The 14,955-nt window shown below is 46.9% G+C and overlaps 2 protein-coding genes and 1 non-coding gene across 3 annotated transcripts; 2 read left to right on the top strand and 1 right to left on the bottom strand.

Moving 5' to 3' along the window:
* Positions 1–3,003: 3,003 nt before the first annotated feature.
* LOC117865344 (probable protein phosphatase 2C 44) lies at positions 3,004–6,780 on the top strand. The gene is made up of 5 exons (XM_034749517.2): positions 3,004–3,505; positions 5,174–5,425; positions 5,532–5,814; positions 5,901–6,055; positions 6,280–6,780. The coding sequence occupies exons 1-5, from the start codon at positions 3,383–3,385 to the stop codon at positions 6,418–6,420; spliced, it is 954 nt and encodes a 317-aa protein (XP_034605408.1). The 5' UTR covers positions 3,004–3,382; the 3' UTR covers positions 6,421–6,780.
* A 1,708-nt stretch (positions 6,781–8,488) lies between these two features.
* Positions 8,489–10,246, bottom strand: LOC117864839 (coniferyl alcohol acyltransferase). Its single transcript, XM_034748925.2, has 2 exons — positions 9,842–10,246; positions 8,489–9,694 (listed from the first exon to the last, which is right to left on the bottom strand). Exons 1-2 carry the CDS (start codon positions 10,244–10,246, stop codon positions 8,756–8,758), a joined length of 1,344 nt encoding a protein of 447 aa, XP_034604816.1. The 3' UTR covers positions 8,489–8,755.
* Positions 10,247–13,252: 3,006 nt separating this feature from the next.
* On the top strand, positions 13,253–13,388 carry LOC117866007 (small nucleolar RNA Z247). The gene has a single exon (XR_004642708.1). It is a non-coding gene; the product is annotated as a small nucleolar RNA Z247 (small nucleolar RNA).
* The last annotated feature ends 1,567 nt before the right edge of the window (positions 13,389–14,955 follow it).

Here is a 14,955-nt window from a genome sequence, read left to right as displayed (position 1 = left end):
ACCTGTTTCACACTGGCCCTGACTTGGCGAGGTGTGTAATGACACTTCCAACCAGTAGTTAATGAGGCTTGATGCTGGTATACTTCTGATGGCAAGGCGTGTACAGTAGAAATGTCTATGCTTTCAAGAAGTTTCCAGATGACACCCGAACGTCCAAAGTCTTTGTGGAGTCGTTGGTCTCTTGACCTCGTGACCGACCCTATCACTTCGGAGCTGGAAAAGAAAATAGGACTTCGAGCAGTTCAATGCTTCATAGAACATCGTGCTAGAAGCTTCTGAGTTGTTCTTGATGAAAGGATCAGGTAATGGTGTAAAAGTTGAAGCCCATCGTGGCCTAGATTACTGGAAATCGCATGTCACGAATTGCATCCGGTTTTAGCTCATTATCCTTACGCTTAGCTGCTGCTAGCCTGCTACTAAAAAGTAAAACGATAATCCCATCCATTTCCTAAGCTAGCCCATCATTATCCCGTCCCTGGACTTCCTCAGGCGATGTGTCAGGGCGGCGACCTAGGTGATGTGTCAGGGCGACGACCATGACATGAGGCCACTGGCGCCACTCCCGGGCAAGGCGCAATCATACAACGCACTCACCTGCTCGCACTCCTGATCCGGTGCTCAAGCATCCGTGGTGGCGACGCCACCATTACCGGGGTAGCGGAAGCCGACGTGCGCCCGGCCCGGCGCACTCGCCGCGTATTTTTGCTCGGGTTTGGGGGCTGGCCAGCGATGTCAGCGTTTGTTTCTGGCTGGTGGCTGCTTGTTCGTTTGCATTTTTGTGTGGTTGGCAATGGCATCGCTGAGTTCGGCTCTGCCCCGAGGCTGGCTAGGCTAGGCTAGTCCGTTACCATGACCTCACGAGGTTTTTCGGTGTAGTCACTGTGTGGCACGCGACCGTGCGTGGCCTTCGAGTTCGAAGTCTCGGAAGATGGCAACTGATCGAGCCGGCGGGCACGATCCCGAAAGCATCCTCTCTACTTTTCACTTACCCAGTGACCGGAGTTTGGTTGGTAAGCGTTACAGCTGCAGGAGTTGGGAGTCTCAGGCTGTCAGCTTCACCACCCAGGCACCCACACCAGTTTGGCTGGCTGACGAAGCTGCCTCACCACCCACCAGACCAGAGTCACCGGCACCGGCCACGCCGGCCACCGGGGGCTTTGGTGACGACGAACTGAAGCCAAAGCCAGGTCGCTGTTGCGGCCTAGCCTGTTCACTCCACAGACGATCCGGGAGACGACTGGCAGGTCAGCACGAGCGGGCAGACCGGTTCATGCGTCCACTCGATCACACACACACACACACGACACCCCGTGCACTGGCAGGCGCAGCGGCCCCGTGCGGCACGAACGCACGTGTCACGTGACCCCGCACCGCAGCGCCGCGGGCCCACGGGCCCCGGTGATCCTAGGACATGGACATGTGGGCCCCTGGCTACGGCCGACCAGGGCAGCGGAAGCAGGCCGGCCGGCCACTGGGTGCAGGTGGCCTCTGACCGGCAGGCTACCGTCCACCACAGCTCGGCCCACAGGGCGGCAAGCCGACGAGTGATCCATCCCAGACCCGGAGACCCTTTCTGAGCAGGTCAACCAGCAACAGGTCCAACGCGCGCATTTTGCTACACGCACGCACAAAGGTCCAAGGGCAAGGAGGGCCCGGTGTGTATTTCCTTCCAAATCCAAACACGCACAGCACAAAGCCTAAAGAAGCTAAGTGTTGTGATGCTTGCTTTGCTGTCATAGAGTATGCTTGTAGCTAAAACAAACCCTTTGCTTGCTTGAATTTGCTTGAGAAAAGGCACACGGCTAAACGCTAAAATAACTTGTTGTTTTCTGGAATTTAGCTGGAAAAGGCTATACTTTTCCATGCATTCTCCTCTTTTAGGAAGTAATTACCTACGCCTACACTGTTTGCTGAACTGGTTCTTGGATACAACCTCGCAGCTGAGAAGATATCTAGGCTGTTAAGTATGGAATTGGAACACGTGAAATGGTAGACCGTCATGCTGCTTTCGGTGTAGCTGTGTGGACCTAGCGTTATTCACCACGGAAGAGAGGGCGGAGGAAGCTTCCTGGAAGGCTCCAAGCTCGGGAAAGAAAAAGGATAACCAAGGCGAAATGGGAATAAACACCGAGGCAATCCACGGTTTTCAAATGTTGTTTTCTGCCTTTCTCAAGATAAGTGTTTTAAATCTTTTAAGCCGTGTCAAAGTGCCTAACTCAAAGTACCTTTTCTGTTATATAGATAAAACAGCAAAGAAGATGCTCATTTCAAAGTTAATCCAGTTTAGATTCTAATGTAAAATATTTATCGACTCTAAAGAGAGTATGGACAAATATTTTCCGTCATGCGGACAAGGTACTACGCGTGTACTATGATCGACGAACAACTATCATGATCTACTTGTCGATGTGCATTCTCTGTGTAAATGCAATAAATAGTTGTTATATGCAGAAAAAATATGGTATATTTGTTGCGAAATTTATGGATTTATTTGTCATGATGTGTAGGAATTTATATCCAATTTCCACGATTAAGTTGTTTACGACCAATCAACACAACCAACTGAATATTTTATCAGAATTGTTTGTCGGCATCTCATATTTTTAGAACAAATTTTACGAAAGTTATTTATCGTATATGCTTAAAATGAGTATCCGATTGAATCTTAAGGTAAACTTGTGAACATTAGACGTCGCCAATTGAACGCTTTCAAGAATAATTTGTCATCTTGTGCATAGAGGACGTACATGCATGGTGTAGTATTTCCCGTGTAAATCTCATAGCTCAGTTACGAGATACGCACGCACACTCTGATATGTCATACATCAACCTGCATGTCTCTGTTTTTTACACGTCTAAATCTCATAGCTCAGAGGATACACACTCTCTCATTTTTTTACACGTATATCGATATTAAAAAACCGCCTGCACTGCATTTGGATAACCGGGCGGAATCGGCTCCGTTTCTTCGGTTCTGCCGATTTCACCTCCCCGCTCGCTCCGCTGTGGGCCCCACTTTCCGCGGCTCCTCCACAATCATCAACACAGCAACCGCCCCTTTCTTCTCCCCTCCTCCTCCTCCTCTCTCTCCTTCACGCCACAGCCACACCACAAGTGTCCGGTTCCGGCCTCAGAATCGGATCAAGGCAAGCAACCGGGGACGAAGCCAAGGCCTGGCTCTGGGCTCTGTCTCCCTCCATCACACGCGAGACGGAGACGCGGCCGCTTCTGCCCGAGGGGCCTGCATAAAAAGATCTCGCGCTCCCGCTCCCTCCAACCGTCTTCGTCGCGAGCAAGCTTAATTTCGTCCATCCGTCCGCGTCTCGTGACTGCCTGCGGGTGGCGGTTGATCGGCTTGTGCCGCGGCGAGCTCCCCCCTGACATGGTCGGCCGGATGGAGCGGCAGACCGCCTCGTCGTCGGCGTCCTGCTCCCCCTCCGCCGCCGCCTCATCCTCCTCGGCATGCGGCGGCAAGAAGCGGCCTGATTTCCTCAACATGATCCGGGTACGCCTGAATCGATCCCCTCGTGTGTTATCTTCTGTGTCTGAGAACTTCTCCATAAATTTGTGTGTTATATGCACGCACTTATGCTTAGTTTGTCTAATCGTCCTGATTCTGTTCGTGTCAGTGTCAGTTTTAATCCTGCAAAACTTTTTTTTTGTCAAACGAAAGCGTCCGCCACTCTTCTGTGGATATAATTTCCTCTAGAAATTCCCTACCAAAATCATTCGGTAACGCTAGATTCGTGTGCTCTGCACACGACATCACGACAGTTCGTGGTGCAATTAAGGTGGTCTTTTTACGTACGAATTTACGGTTAGTAAAAAAAAGTATTTATGGTCATTTATTACTTTTTACAAGAGGAGGTTAATAATTGATTAAAAACGGGTGCGTTGCAACTTGAAAATCGGAGTCACAAGATTTCAAGGTTTGGGGCCGCAACTTCCAAGCAAAGTCGGACTTTTGCAACAAGGGCCTCCTTTTTGACTGGGTACGCATGCGGCACCGCCATGTCACGCCAGCCGTAAGCAACTTGTCCCTTTTGGGGCCTTGCTCTGCCAAGTGCCAAGCCGTCTCTCCTAGTAGTTTGATGCACAGCAACACCTTCGCGCTAACCGTGAGGTCGTCCTGCCTGTTCTTATCGAGCTCAGCTTATATCATCAGGATTCAGGAGCACTAGCAGTTGTATCGTATCACAAAGCAAAATCCATATTAGTGTGTTTTGTTAGCAAGTGCCAGAAGAAAACATTAGTGTTCGGCTTCCTCGGAAAAGCTGCCACTTGATACAGATGAAATCCTAGGGATTTCATTTTGTTGTGGCAAATGGCGTGCAAATGCCAGTAACTTACAGTGCTCGACACTTGTACCACATGTTAATGAGAAGCGTCACGAGTTGAGTCATGGACCACTGATAAAGTAGCACCTGAAGTGTTGCGGATATCTCGAACTGAAGCAGGGAAGATATCCACCCACATGATCCTCAGGATGCAGCCATGTGCGTTGCCTACTAGGTTTTGGATACTAAACAAAGAAGAGTGTTACTCCCAGCCAGCTACCTGTCGCTGACCTGTTAAGCCAACAGTTGTTGCATTGCAGTTTCCAATCTCTGTTCTTGGCCTTGGACCCTACACCTGGACCTTAGCTGGGTGATATTCTTATTTATTTCCTCATGAATGATTACTGCTACAGTTCAGACACCATAATTTATCTGCCTAGCATAGCTGTCCTTTTGCAACATTTCTACAGCTTAGCTGTATCGGTAGGAAAGTTCTTTGTTTAAACAACACCTTTGATTTGACTGTAGGAATGTTTGGTGTATTCGTTCTAGTACTTGGTATGTAGAAGTAGAACACTTTCTGCCAGAACCAGTTTCCTGTCAATGTGTGTTGAACACTTTCTGCCAGAACCAGTTTTCTGTCAATGTGTGGAGAACACTTTCACCCAGAATAAGTTTTCTGTCAATGTGTGTAGAACACTTGCTGCCAGAATCATTTTTTTCAGTGTGTGTACAACACTTGCTGCCAGAATTAGTTTTTAATCAATGTGTGTACAACACTTGCTGCCAGAATTAGTTTTTCTTTTCAATGTGTATAGAACACTTGTTGATAGAGTATGTTTTTCAATGAGTTGATATACTGATATTACATTTGGTTTTCTCTTTTGCATGGACAGAGTGCAGCTTGCCTTAATTCATCATCTACTGATACCGGCAAGGGAAGGAGTAAACTCTCAAGCAACAAAGTCACACATGGCTTCCACCTGGTTGAAGGCAAGTCTGGCCATGACATGGAAGACTACCATGTAGCAGAGTACAAGTATGAGAAGAACCATGAGCTCGGCCTCTTTGCCATTTTCGATGGCCATTTGGGAGATAAGGTGCCAAGTTACCTGAAAGCTAACCTTTTTAGAAACATAATAAAAGAGGTAAGTGTTACTTTTAGTTTTCTATTTTGTGTGTGGAGCACATGATGTCATCTCGTTACCATGTTTATATAGCGTACTTACTGTTTCCTTATTGTGGTTGCTGCAGCCAGTCTTCTGGGATAGCCCTCAAGACGCGATAAAAAACGCATATCGCTCTACAAATAAATACATTCTAGAAAATGCCAAACAACTTGGACCAGGTGGTTCCACAGCAGTTACTGCTATTGTTGTTGATGGCAAGGACATGTGGATAGCAAATGTAGGCGACTCTCGGGCTGTTGTGTGTGAAAGAGGTTCTGCTAATCAGCTCACTGTTGACCATGAGCCACATACAACTAATGAAAGACAGAGGATTGAGAAGCAGGGTGGCTTTGTAACAACATTTCCTGGTACAGCCATTTCTTGTGTGCTATTATTTCACTGTTGTAACTGAGAAGATGCAATTGCTTTAATCTATCCTACGGTTTCCTTGCAGGTGATGTTCCTCGGGTAAATGGCCAGCTTGCTGTTGCTAGGGCATTTGGTGACCAAAGCCTCAAGGCCCACTTGAGTTCAGAGCCTGATATTAGACATGTACCGATAAACCCAAGCATAGAGTTCGTCATACTTGCCAGTGATGGACTATGGAAGGTTGGTACCAGAATATGCTCGCTAACTGTTCCCTTCATTAATCTTGTATTATCAGCAACATGTTTCTCCCTGCACTAAGCAACCAGGAAAGACACTGGCAAATCGCCATGGTCTTCCAAAAAGCCTACCTTATGAAAATCTCATTTATGTTCGAGACATTCCGCTCTTAAAAGGGCATTTTCTCATCAGTTTCTAAACTACTACTCTGTATTCCCTTTCTGTAGGTAATGAAGAACCAGGAGGCCGTTGATCTCGTGAAGTCCATCAAGGACCCCCAGGCAGCAGCGAAGCGGCTGACTACGGAAGCACTCGCAAGGAAGAGCAAGGATGATATCTCTTGCATCGTCATCCGTTTCCGCTGCTGAATCTCACCTGGGCTCGTCGATTGGGACTACTGTCAGTGATAATCTCCCTCTGCCGAATTTCTGATAGCATCTGCTGTACGTATCTGCTAAATTTCTGATAGCATCTGGTGTACCTATCCTAGTTGTGGACAGACATGGAACTAATTAGGACAGTGAAGACTTGAGGGCTGGGTCTGGGTGGCGAGTGTGTGTGTGTGCAGGGTGCCCATTCGTCTGTGCGTATATACACCAGCACACGCTAGTTGACCGGGACTTCTGTCTGTGCGAACCTTAGTGCTTTGTGTGCTTGTGATGGTAATGGACCCAATGGTGGCAAAGGTTGTTTATAGGAAACTTATTGATTTAATTTGGTTATATTTAGTTTGTATGGCTCACATTACATAGGGTAGGTGCCTCTGAGCTCAATGAAACAGATTTGGAGTTCAAAGTGTTGTCCCTTAGGTTTCTTACAGTCTTCAGGCGTCATGAACGGCAAGAACAAGAGTAAGGCCAACGGCCCAACGCCCATGCATTCCCGCGTCTCGCTTTATCTACTTGTCAGCAGCCAACTGCGTATTTTCGCGCGTCCTTTGGGTTCATGGCAGCTTGGCGAGCTCATACGAATTGACTATTTCGAGGAATACAGCAAGATGACACGCAAACGCAAGTGATCCATGGAAGATGTGGATAACCTGGAGCGGGAGACTCTGACATGTCACGTCATTCAATGAAAATGAAAAGAATGGTCTAAAGAGAAATAATAATAATAATAATAATAATAATAATAATAATAATAATAATATCTCAATGTTACAGAAAACACCTTACGAAATAATACTATGAATATGATATAGATGGGTAGGTTTGGTGTCTGATGTGACTCCTTATTATCTCTAGTATACTGAATTGCGATTATGAGTAGTATACCTCAAGGGCCAAGAAATAACAATTTTCAAAATTTACGGTGTCAGAGCATATTACCTTTAAGGCGCTATTTATAGTCTTAGTAAAAAAATATGTTGGCCTTTGTTCCCGTAAAAGATTATCCATTCTAACCTTCGAAAAAGATTATTCATTATTCTCTATGACATAATCTCTTAGGGCTATGAAACAAACAAAAACAATCATGTACCGAGACGTTCTTTGTCCTCTTAAATGGAGAGATCATCTTCTTTATTCTCGAGCAATATATGCCTCATTCTTCGTCATCTACGCCAAGTCTCAAGCCCAACGTCTGGCCTCCCCACCGGCCTGTTGCGTGTGTACACAGTCTATATACACCTCAATGCTGGTGTGATTGTGATGCAAAGACTCGTGTAATAATGGAGACAAAGTTTATGCATATAAACCTAATTTAATTTAGTTATCTTGCTATTGTTTGTCCATATGTAGTTTTCTTAGGATGCAATAGACTTTGTAGTTAACTCTTCTTCTGCAAAGAACAGAAAAATCAAGAGTTTTCTTTTTGTTGCAAACCCTGTACCAATGCGAACTGAGCGCAGCTCAGCTGGTTAGATTCCTTGTGGTGAAACCTGCCCATCAGGTTTCGAGTCCTCGACTCATCGGTAGTGACTTTGTCAATCTTGAGGATTTGCCGGCTCAGTCTTCCGAAGGTGCTCATAAAGATAAGGTTGCGTACGTGTGTTCGTAGGAGCGAGTGTGCATATGTGTATGTGAGCGTCTGCATCTGTGTATGCCATATTTTTTGCCAAATGTTACGGTTGGCAGGTCGGGTCTCCTTCCTGGCCCTTGTTTTTGCGCAGATTCGACTGGTCACTAAATTCTCCTGCAGCTGATAGCAGATGGAATGTTCTCCTGTAGTTAATAGTAACACTGTTTGTCACCGTTACACATTTCTCCACATAAGTTAGTTAAGCCGAACGGGCTTTATTACGACACTGCGTATTTATTTAAATATATGACACCATTAAATTTTTTTACTCGTTTGACATTTGACTATTCGTATTTTCTACAAATATTTGTATAAATAGATAAACCTACATGAAATTTAAAGTACTCTAGATGATAGACGCAATTGTACTCATTTTACTTTATTTAACTAATTTATTAAATAGATATTAATCAAAGTTTGAGAGAAAAAAAATTAGCGGTATCATATATTTACGAACAGAGGTATGTAGTATTTTTTTTCTGAAAATACCAACGGTAAATTAGTTGATGGAACTGCAGAGTACTCCATGAACATCAACTCTATAAACAGGCAGGCATCCATGACATACATTAGCTTCGTTCACAAGTACACAACACTTACCATGTGATTATGTGATTATAATGCATGCATATGCGGTGTGCTTTCTTTTTGTGCTTTTGGTTTAGCTTATCGATAGCCATCGTATCACTGAAAGACGTAGCTGTTATCCAGCGCTCTGAACACGGTGGGCTCCTCCTCCATCACCTTCGCCAACTCCGGCGCCACGTGCACGTACACCACCCAGTCGCCGTTCCCGCGCGCGCTCGGCATCGGCATCACGTACCCGGTGCCGGCGGGCCACGGGAAGTGGTACGACGCGAACGCCGGGAGCCCCGTCCCGAAGTCCGCCTTGCCCACCGGAAAGCCCATCCCGGACGACACGATGCACGCCATCGCCTCGTTCCCGGCGGTGCCCCCCAGGTACGCCCTCGCCCCCGCCGGCTTGGGCCGCAGCGCCTCCACCCAGTCCACGAGGCCCCGGAAGTGATCGCCGGTGGCGGCCTCCGCCACCCACCGGTGCACGTCGTCCGCCACGTCGGCGAGGGCCATGCGGCGGAGCTCTTCGGAGCCGATGACGCCGTAGGGGATGGTGAGCACGTTGCCGAAGTAGGCCTTCATCGCGCCGTCGGGGAACATGCGGGTGCGCCCGTCCACGACGACGCCCATGCAGCACTGGCTCTGGCGTGGGGACGCCGCCCTGGAGCAGAGCCGCCACAGGTGCGCCGTGAACGCCTCCAGCTTCGTCCGCCCCGGCCCCGCCGAGGCCTTCAGCGCGGCGATGTCCGCGGCGGCTATGCGGTAGATCCGGTTGACGGAGCCGGCGCCGGCGGCCGGAGGCGGCGGTGCGGCGCTGCGTGGGGAGAACAGGCGCTCAACGAGGGCCTCGGTGGACGGCGCGCGCGGCGGCGGATCGCGCGGGGCGACGAGGGAGCGGCGGAAGGACGGGGCCGGTGGCGGTGGCGCTGAGCTTCCACGGGCGGCCGCGGCCCACGCGACGAGGAACATGTTGAAGGAGTAGGCGTCGCAGACGCGGTGGCTGAAGGTGCAGCCGATGACGGCGCCGCCGCACCTGAACTTGGTCACCTGCGTGCATGTTCCCATGCAACGCAGTGGCACGGTCATGTACACTTTAAGTCATGTCACGTCGTCATCCAATGCAAATGCAAAGTACTTTACTTGAAACGTGATAGAGAATGCCTTAGCCTGGCTGACCACCTTGGAGAGTCATACCTGAACTGCGATCACGCCGGCCTTCTTGGCGGGCATCAGCTTCTTAACGCCCTCGTCCACGAGGCCCAGCTGGAGCTCCCGCAGCGCGGCGCCGCCCGAGCTCGCCTCCGTGAAGTCCACGCCACGGCCGCTGCACAGGAGCTCCGGCTCGCCGTCGGCGTTGGCGACCACCTGCCCGGCCAGCGGGTAGTAGGCCACCAGCGTCTTGGCCAGCGCCTCCTTGAGCTCGGATGCGGTGGGCGCCGGGTGGGGGTAGCAGAGGAAGACGCTGACGTCGAGCGGCGGCAGGAGGAGGTCCAGGTTGGACAGCGGCAGGCGCGCCGGCGCCGGCGCCACCGTGACGGTCATCTCTTGGATGCCGTTCTCATCGGTGGCTCCGTTCACCATGTTGCCTTCGTTCACCATGGTGAATAATTTCAGTGAGCTATGTGCCCTTTTGCTTCTCCCTCTATTTATAGTTACAAGGCTTATTGTTTTGTTTCTTTAAGATAAGCCTTTAATCAACAGTTTGCTATTCATATTTTTCTGTCATATAAATTTTAATGTCATTAGATCTGTATTTAAAAAAACTTTCTTATGGTTGTAGTTTTGTATCACATAAAAAATAGAGGAATAATTATTGGTCAAAGGTTAATTAACAAACCGATCAAATTAAATGTGTCTTATTATGAAAGTCGAGTTTGTTGGTACTTATCGATATTCACCTCTTGTAAGCACCTTGTACTACAAATATGGCCCCAAGGTTTGTGCAAAGAATTTGACTAAAAAGATTTACACAAGTGATAAAAACTAAAATGAACTAGCACACACTAGTAGATCAAGCTACAACGAATGAGTATGCAATGGTGGACCAATTGCTTGTCTATCTGAAATTCTGAATTCGTTTTGATCAGATAAACCAAACACTCGAAACCACATGGACACATATGGTGCTGTTGCAAATTTAGGACTTTGGAGAAAGCTGAACGAAACCGAATACTACCACTTGTGCACGACAAATGTATAGTTACCTGTCACTACCGCAGCAACGACGCGAGCTATTTGATGGTTGGGACGCGTCCTAGAATTTTTGTTGGAGCCGGCAAAGCATCCAAGCAAAGACAACCAAAGAAAAATTTCACGGACAAACATGGAGGTTATGTAAAGGAATTGCATTACCTTTCCTTTTGCATGAGCGTGGACTTCACATGCACTACCCCAATCACCAGGGTCGTCAGACGCTCTACTACGAAATTATACCACAATCTTGCAATAAACAGCAGTTCATTACCAGAGTCTTATTTCTTCTTAATCTTTTAGATATTTGTAATTCCCCTATAAAATAGAGGTGGAGAGAATCTTTTATATATAGTACTGACCCTTTTTTTACCAATGGGGTACGTTGGCGCGCACTGCCACTCAAAAGTAGTGTAATCGCAACTCGTTTTGCCTTGCAATACCGTAGCTTGCCGTGTAACAATATGATATCTAGACGACCAGCTCCATGCCCAACGTAATTATTCCTGAATTTGTTATCGTGTTGGCTTAGATATTTGGATCTTTTTTTTCACCTAGTTTGTGGGGTTGTGTTGCTTGCGCAACAGAGATTTGCGACGTTCCCTTTTAGTTTTGTTAATCCCATTTTGATTTCAGGAATCTATTTGCAACCCGATCTAGACCAATAGACGATGTTCACAAACCCGCTTGGTTAATCTCAAGTGGTAGGTACGGTGGTGTGTACATATTAACAGCGGGGTGGGGGTGCACATGGTGACTTTTAATCTCAAGATCTGTCAGTCCATTCTCTCAAACACACCCGTGTATATATATAGGATCAAGTATGTATTTATAAGGGTGAGTATGTATATAAGTGTTACATCAGGAATATGCTGTAGTTCTCTCCGCTCTCTTTGTAGGTTTCATGCTCATTATTCTCCCGAAATTTGTGCGGAAGGAACCCATTTGTGTACATACAAAGTCTATGCAAACTTCAATGCTTCTGTGCTTGGTGATGCGATGGACCCCTGTTGGGTGCAAATAAACTTCTTAATTTAATTTTGTTACCTTGATGGGTTTTCTGCTGTTCATGTTTCAAGGGCAGTTATCTGTGCAGCAAAGCAAGACCAAAATGTTTTTTGTTTTTACAATTCTTAATACCAACAATGTTTAAATCAAGAGGTTCTTCTAATACTGCCGCCATTGTATATATATACCATATATGATGTGTGTGTTCACGTGGACCACGCACGGTCTGCGGTTGGCACTTGGCAGGTCGGATCTCCGGGCTGGACCCTTGTTTTTCTTTGCACAAATTCGACCGATCACCGCACCGTACCATGTGTTAATGTAGCTGCTGATCAGCTGGTGTATTTTCACATATTGAGCCATGTGCTATTTCCAACTCAGCACAGTCTACTACAATAGTTGCTCATGCGACTCAGATTTTATGCATGATACAGTCAACCATTATATTAGTAATTTAGGCTCCGTTCGGTATAGCTTCAGCTTCTTCCAAAACAGTTTTGGCTCTAACTCCTTTGGTGGAGTGGCTTCTCTAATGGAGCTGAAACCATTTTGCAAAATATTTGGTAAAACGACTTCTCAATCGCAATATAGGTAATTTTATGATCACTTAATACTTGGAAAGAGAGGAGAAGCCGGTGAAGCTAATTTTTTTGGCTCCTCCTGTTAGAACAGCAGATAGGTTCGGCTTATGTAAAACGTAATATGCATGGAGTGTATAACATGCATATGCGCCTGGGACTGGTATTCGTAGTCAGCTTGGACTCGGCATAGAGATAGAGATATATGTAATAGAGACCGAGTACCCTTGCTAATTACGATTGTAAACAACATGTACTCTTGAGGGGGATTATCCCTATATAAACACGGAACTGATGGCGAGCCGGGTAAGGTAGCCACGTTTACCAATCTACTATAATTCTTTCATGGTAATTAGAGCTGTCTTCTTCCAATACATCTAATTGCTAGCCTCGATTATGGCGTCATCATCCGGCACCCCCTCTGTTGCGCCCCTAGGGCCACAAGTTACTGAGAAGCTCACCCGGGACAACTATGTCCTTTGGAAGGCGCAAGTCCTTCCCCCCATTAGAGGCGCTCAGCTCATGGGGATCATTGATGGATCCTTCAAGTCGCCGTCAACGACCATAGAAGTTGTGAGGGACGACAAGACGAAAGAGATCCACGTTCCTTTTTAATTCAGTTTCGAAAGATGTGTTGGGCCAAGTTGCGACGCTGGATTCTGCAGCTGCTGTTTGGGCGGCGCTAGAGACAATGTTCTCAGCGCAATCGCGTGCGAGAGTGACAAACCTACGCATGCAGATTTCTACTTTGAAGAAAGGAAGTATGAGTACATCTGAATACTTCAACAAGATGAAGGCTCTAGATGATGAATTGGCAGCCGCTGGCAAGAAAATAGAAGAGGATGAGATGGTCTCCTTCATACTCACCGGATTAGATGCGGACTATAATCCAATTGTGACTTCGGTTATGGGAAGGTTGGATCCAATTCCCTTGTCTGAATTATATGCCCAGGTAATGTCGTATGAAACAAGACTTGAGATGCTGCAAAACCAAGGTGGACAGTACCAATCTTCAGCAAACTTCTCTTCGTCCCGTGGTCGCGGTGGAGGCAGCAACTTTAATCGTGGTCGATCAGGAGGATTTCGTGGACGTGGAGGCTGAGGAGGTCGAGGTACTGGTGGACGACAAAATCAGTCCACCAACCTGAGGTTCGACGGGCAAGGTACCTCAAAGCCAAGGTGCCAAATCTGTGATAAACCAAACCATTCGGCTCTTGAGTGCTGGCACAGGTTTGAGGAGGATTTTCAGCCCAACGTGAGCAACAAAACAGCTGCCAATGCTACATACTATGGTGTTGATACAAATTGGTATGTGGACAGTGGATCAACTGATCATATTACTTCGGACCTCGACAAGATGACTGTTCGGGAGAAGTATGGCGGCCGTGATCAAGTTCACACTGCTAGTGGTTCAGGTATGAGCATTAGTAATATTGGTTATTCTATTTTGCAATCCCCAATTCGAAACCTCCTTCTAAAAGATGTCCTCCATGTCCCGTCATCTAACAAAAATCTTGCTTCTGTTCACCATTTAGCTCGTGATAATGATGCTTATTTTGAATTTCATCCCACTTTTTTCCTTATTAAGGACCGGGCAACGAGGAGAATTCTACATCAAGTAAGATGTGAGGGTGGTCTTTACCCTTTGGTGCTGAGCTCCCTAGATAATAGTTGGAGAAAATAATCTTTTGTAATAAGTAGGCCATCCATTAAGCAATGGCATAGTCGCCTAGGACATCCTGCTCTTCCCATTGTTACTCATATCCTAAAAAATAATGATCTTCCTTTTATTAATGATGATAGTACCACATCCGTTTGTGATTCTTGTCAGCATGCCAAGAGCCATCAACTTCCCTACTCCAAGTCTCAGAACATCTCTACCATTCTGCTTGCTCTAATTCACTCCGACGTCTGGGGTCCTGCACCTACATCTGTAGGGCGGTACAACTACTATATGAACTTTATTGACGACTATAGCAAGTACACCTGGATATATCTTCTTCGACAAAAATCTGATGTCTTTGCTGTCTTTCGTGACTTCCAGCAACTCGTAGAAAGAAAGTTTAGCCGAAAGATTTTATCCATGCAAACTGATTGGGGTGGCGAGTATGAGAAGCTAAATACCTTCTTTAAACAGATAGGGATCCCTCATCGCGTCTCTTGCCCTCATGCTCATCAACAGAATGGCACGGCCGAGAGAAAGCATCGTCACATCGTCGATGTTGGCCTCGCTCTCCTCGCACAAGCCTCCATGCCATTAAAGTTTTGGGACGAAGCGTTCCTCACAGCCACACACCTCATCAATCTTCTACCTAGCAAGGTCCTTAATCTTCACACCCCAACTGAGCTCCTCCTCCAAGAAGAACCTGACTATATGTCCTTGCGTGTGTTTGGGTGTGCCTGATGGCCCAATTTACGACCCTTCAACAATAAGAAGCTTTCCTTCCGTTCTACGCGATGTGCCTTCCTTGGCTATAGTCCCCTCCATAAAGGCTTCAAATGTTTAGACATCTCATCAGGGCGTGTGTATAT

This window comes from Setaria viridis, chromosome 7 (genome assembly GCF_005286985.2).
Source record: "Setaria viridis chromosome 7, Setaria_viridis_v4.0, whole genome shotgun sequence".
NCBI classification, from domain to species: Eukaryota; Viridiplantae; Streptophyta; class Magnoliopsida; order Poales; family Poaceae; genus Setaria; species Setaria viridis.
This window is presented reverse-complemented; position numbering and strand designations above follow the sequence as displayed.

What these genes read in the sequence shown, in the direction of transcription:
- LOC117865344 (XM_034749517.2), top strand. Translation starts at nt 3,383, where the DNA reads ATGGTCGGCCGGATGGAGCGGCAGACCGCCTCGTCGTCGGCGTCCTGC. An exon ending in CTTTGTAACAACATTTCCTG is followed by an intron (nt 5,815 to 5,900) that starts GTACAGCCATTT and finishes GTTTCCTTGCAG; the next exon opens with GTGATGTTCCTCGGGTAAAT. An exon ending in CCAGTGATGGACTATGGAAG is followed by an intron (nt 6,056 to 6,279) that starts GTTGGTACCAGA and finishes CCCTTTCTGTAG; the next exon opens with GTAATGAAGAACCAGGAGGC.
- LOC117864839 (XM_034748925.2), bottom strand. Translation starts at nt 10,246, where the DNA reads ATGGTGAACGAAGGCAACATGGTGAACGGAGCCACCGATGAGAACGGC. An exon ending in CCGGCGTGATCGCAGTTCAG is followed by an intron (nt 9,695 to 9,841) that starts GTATGACTCTCC and finishes ACATGCACGCAG; the next exon opens with GTGACCAAGTTCAGGTGCGG.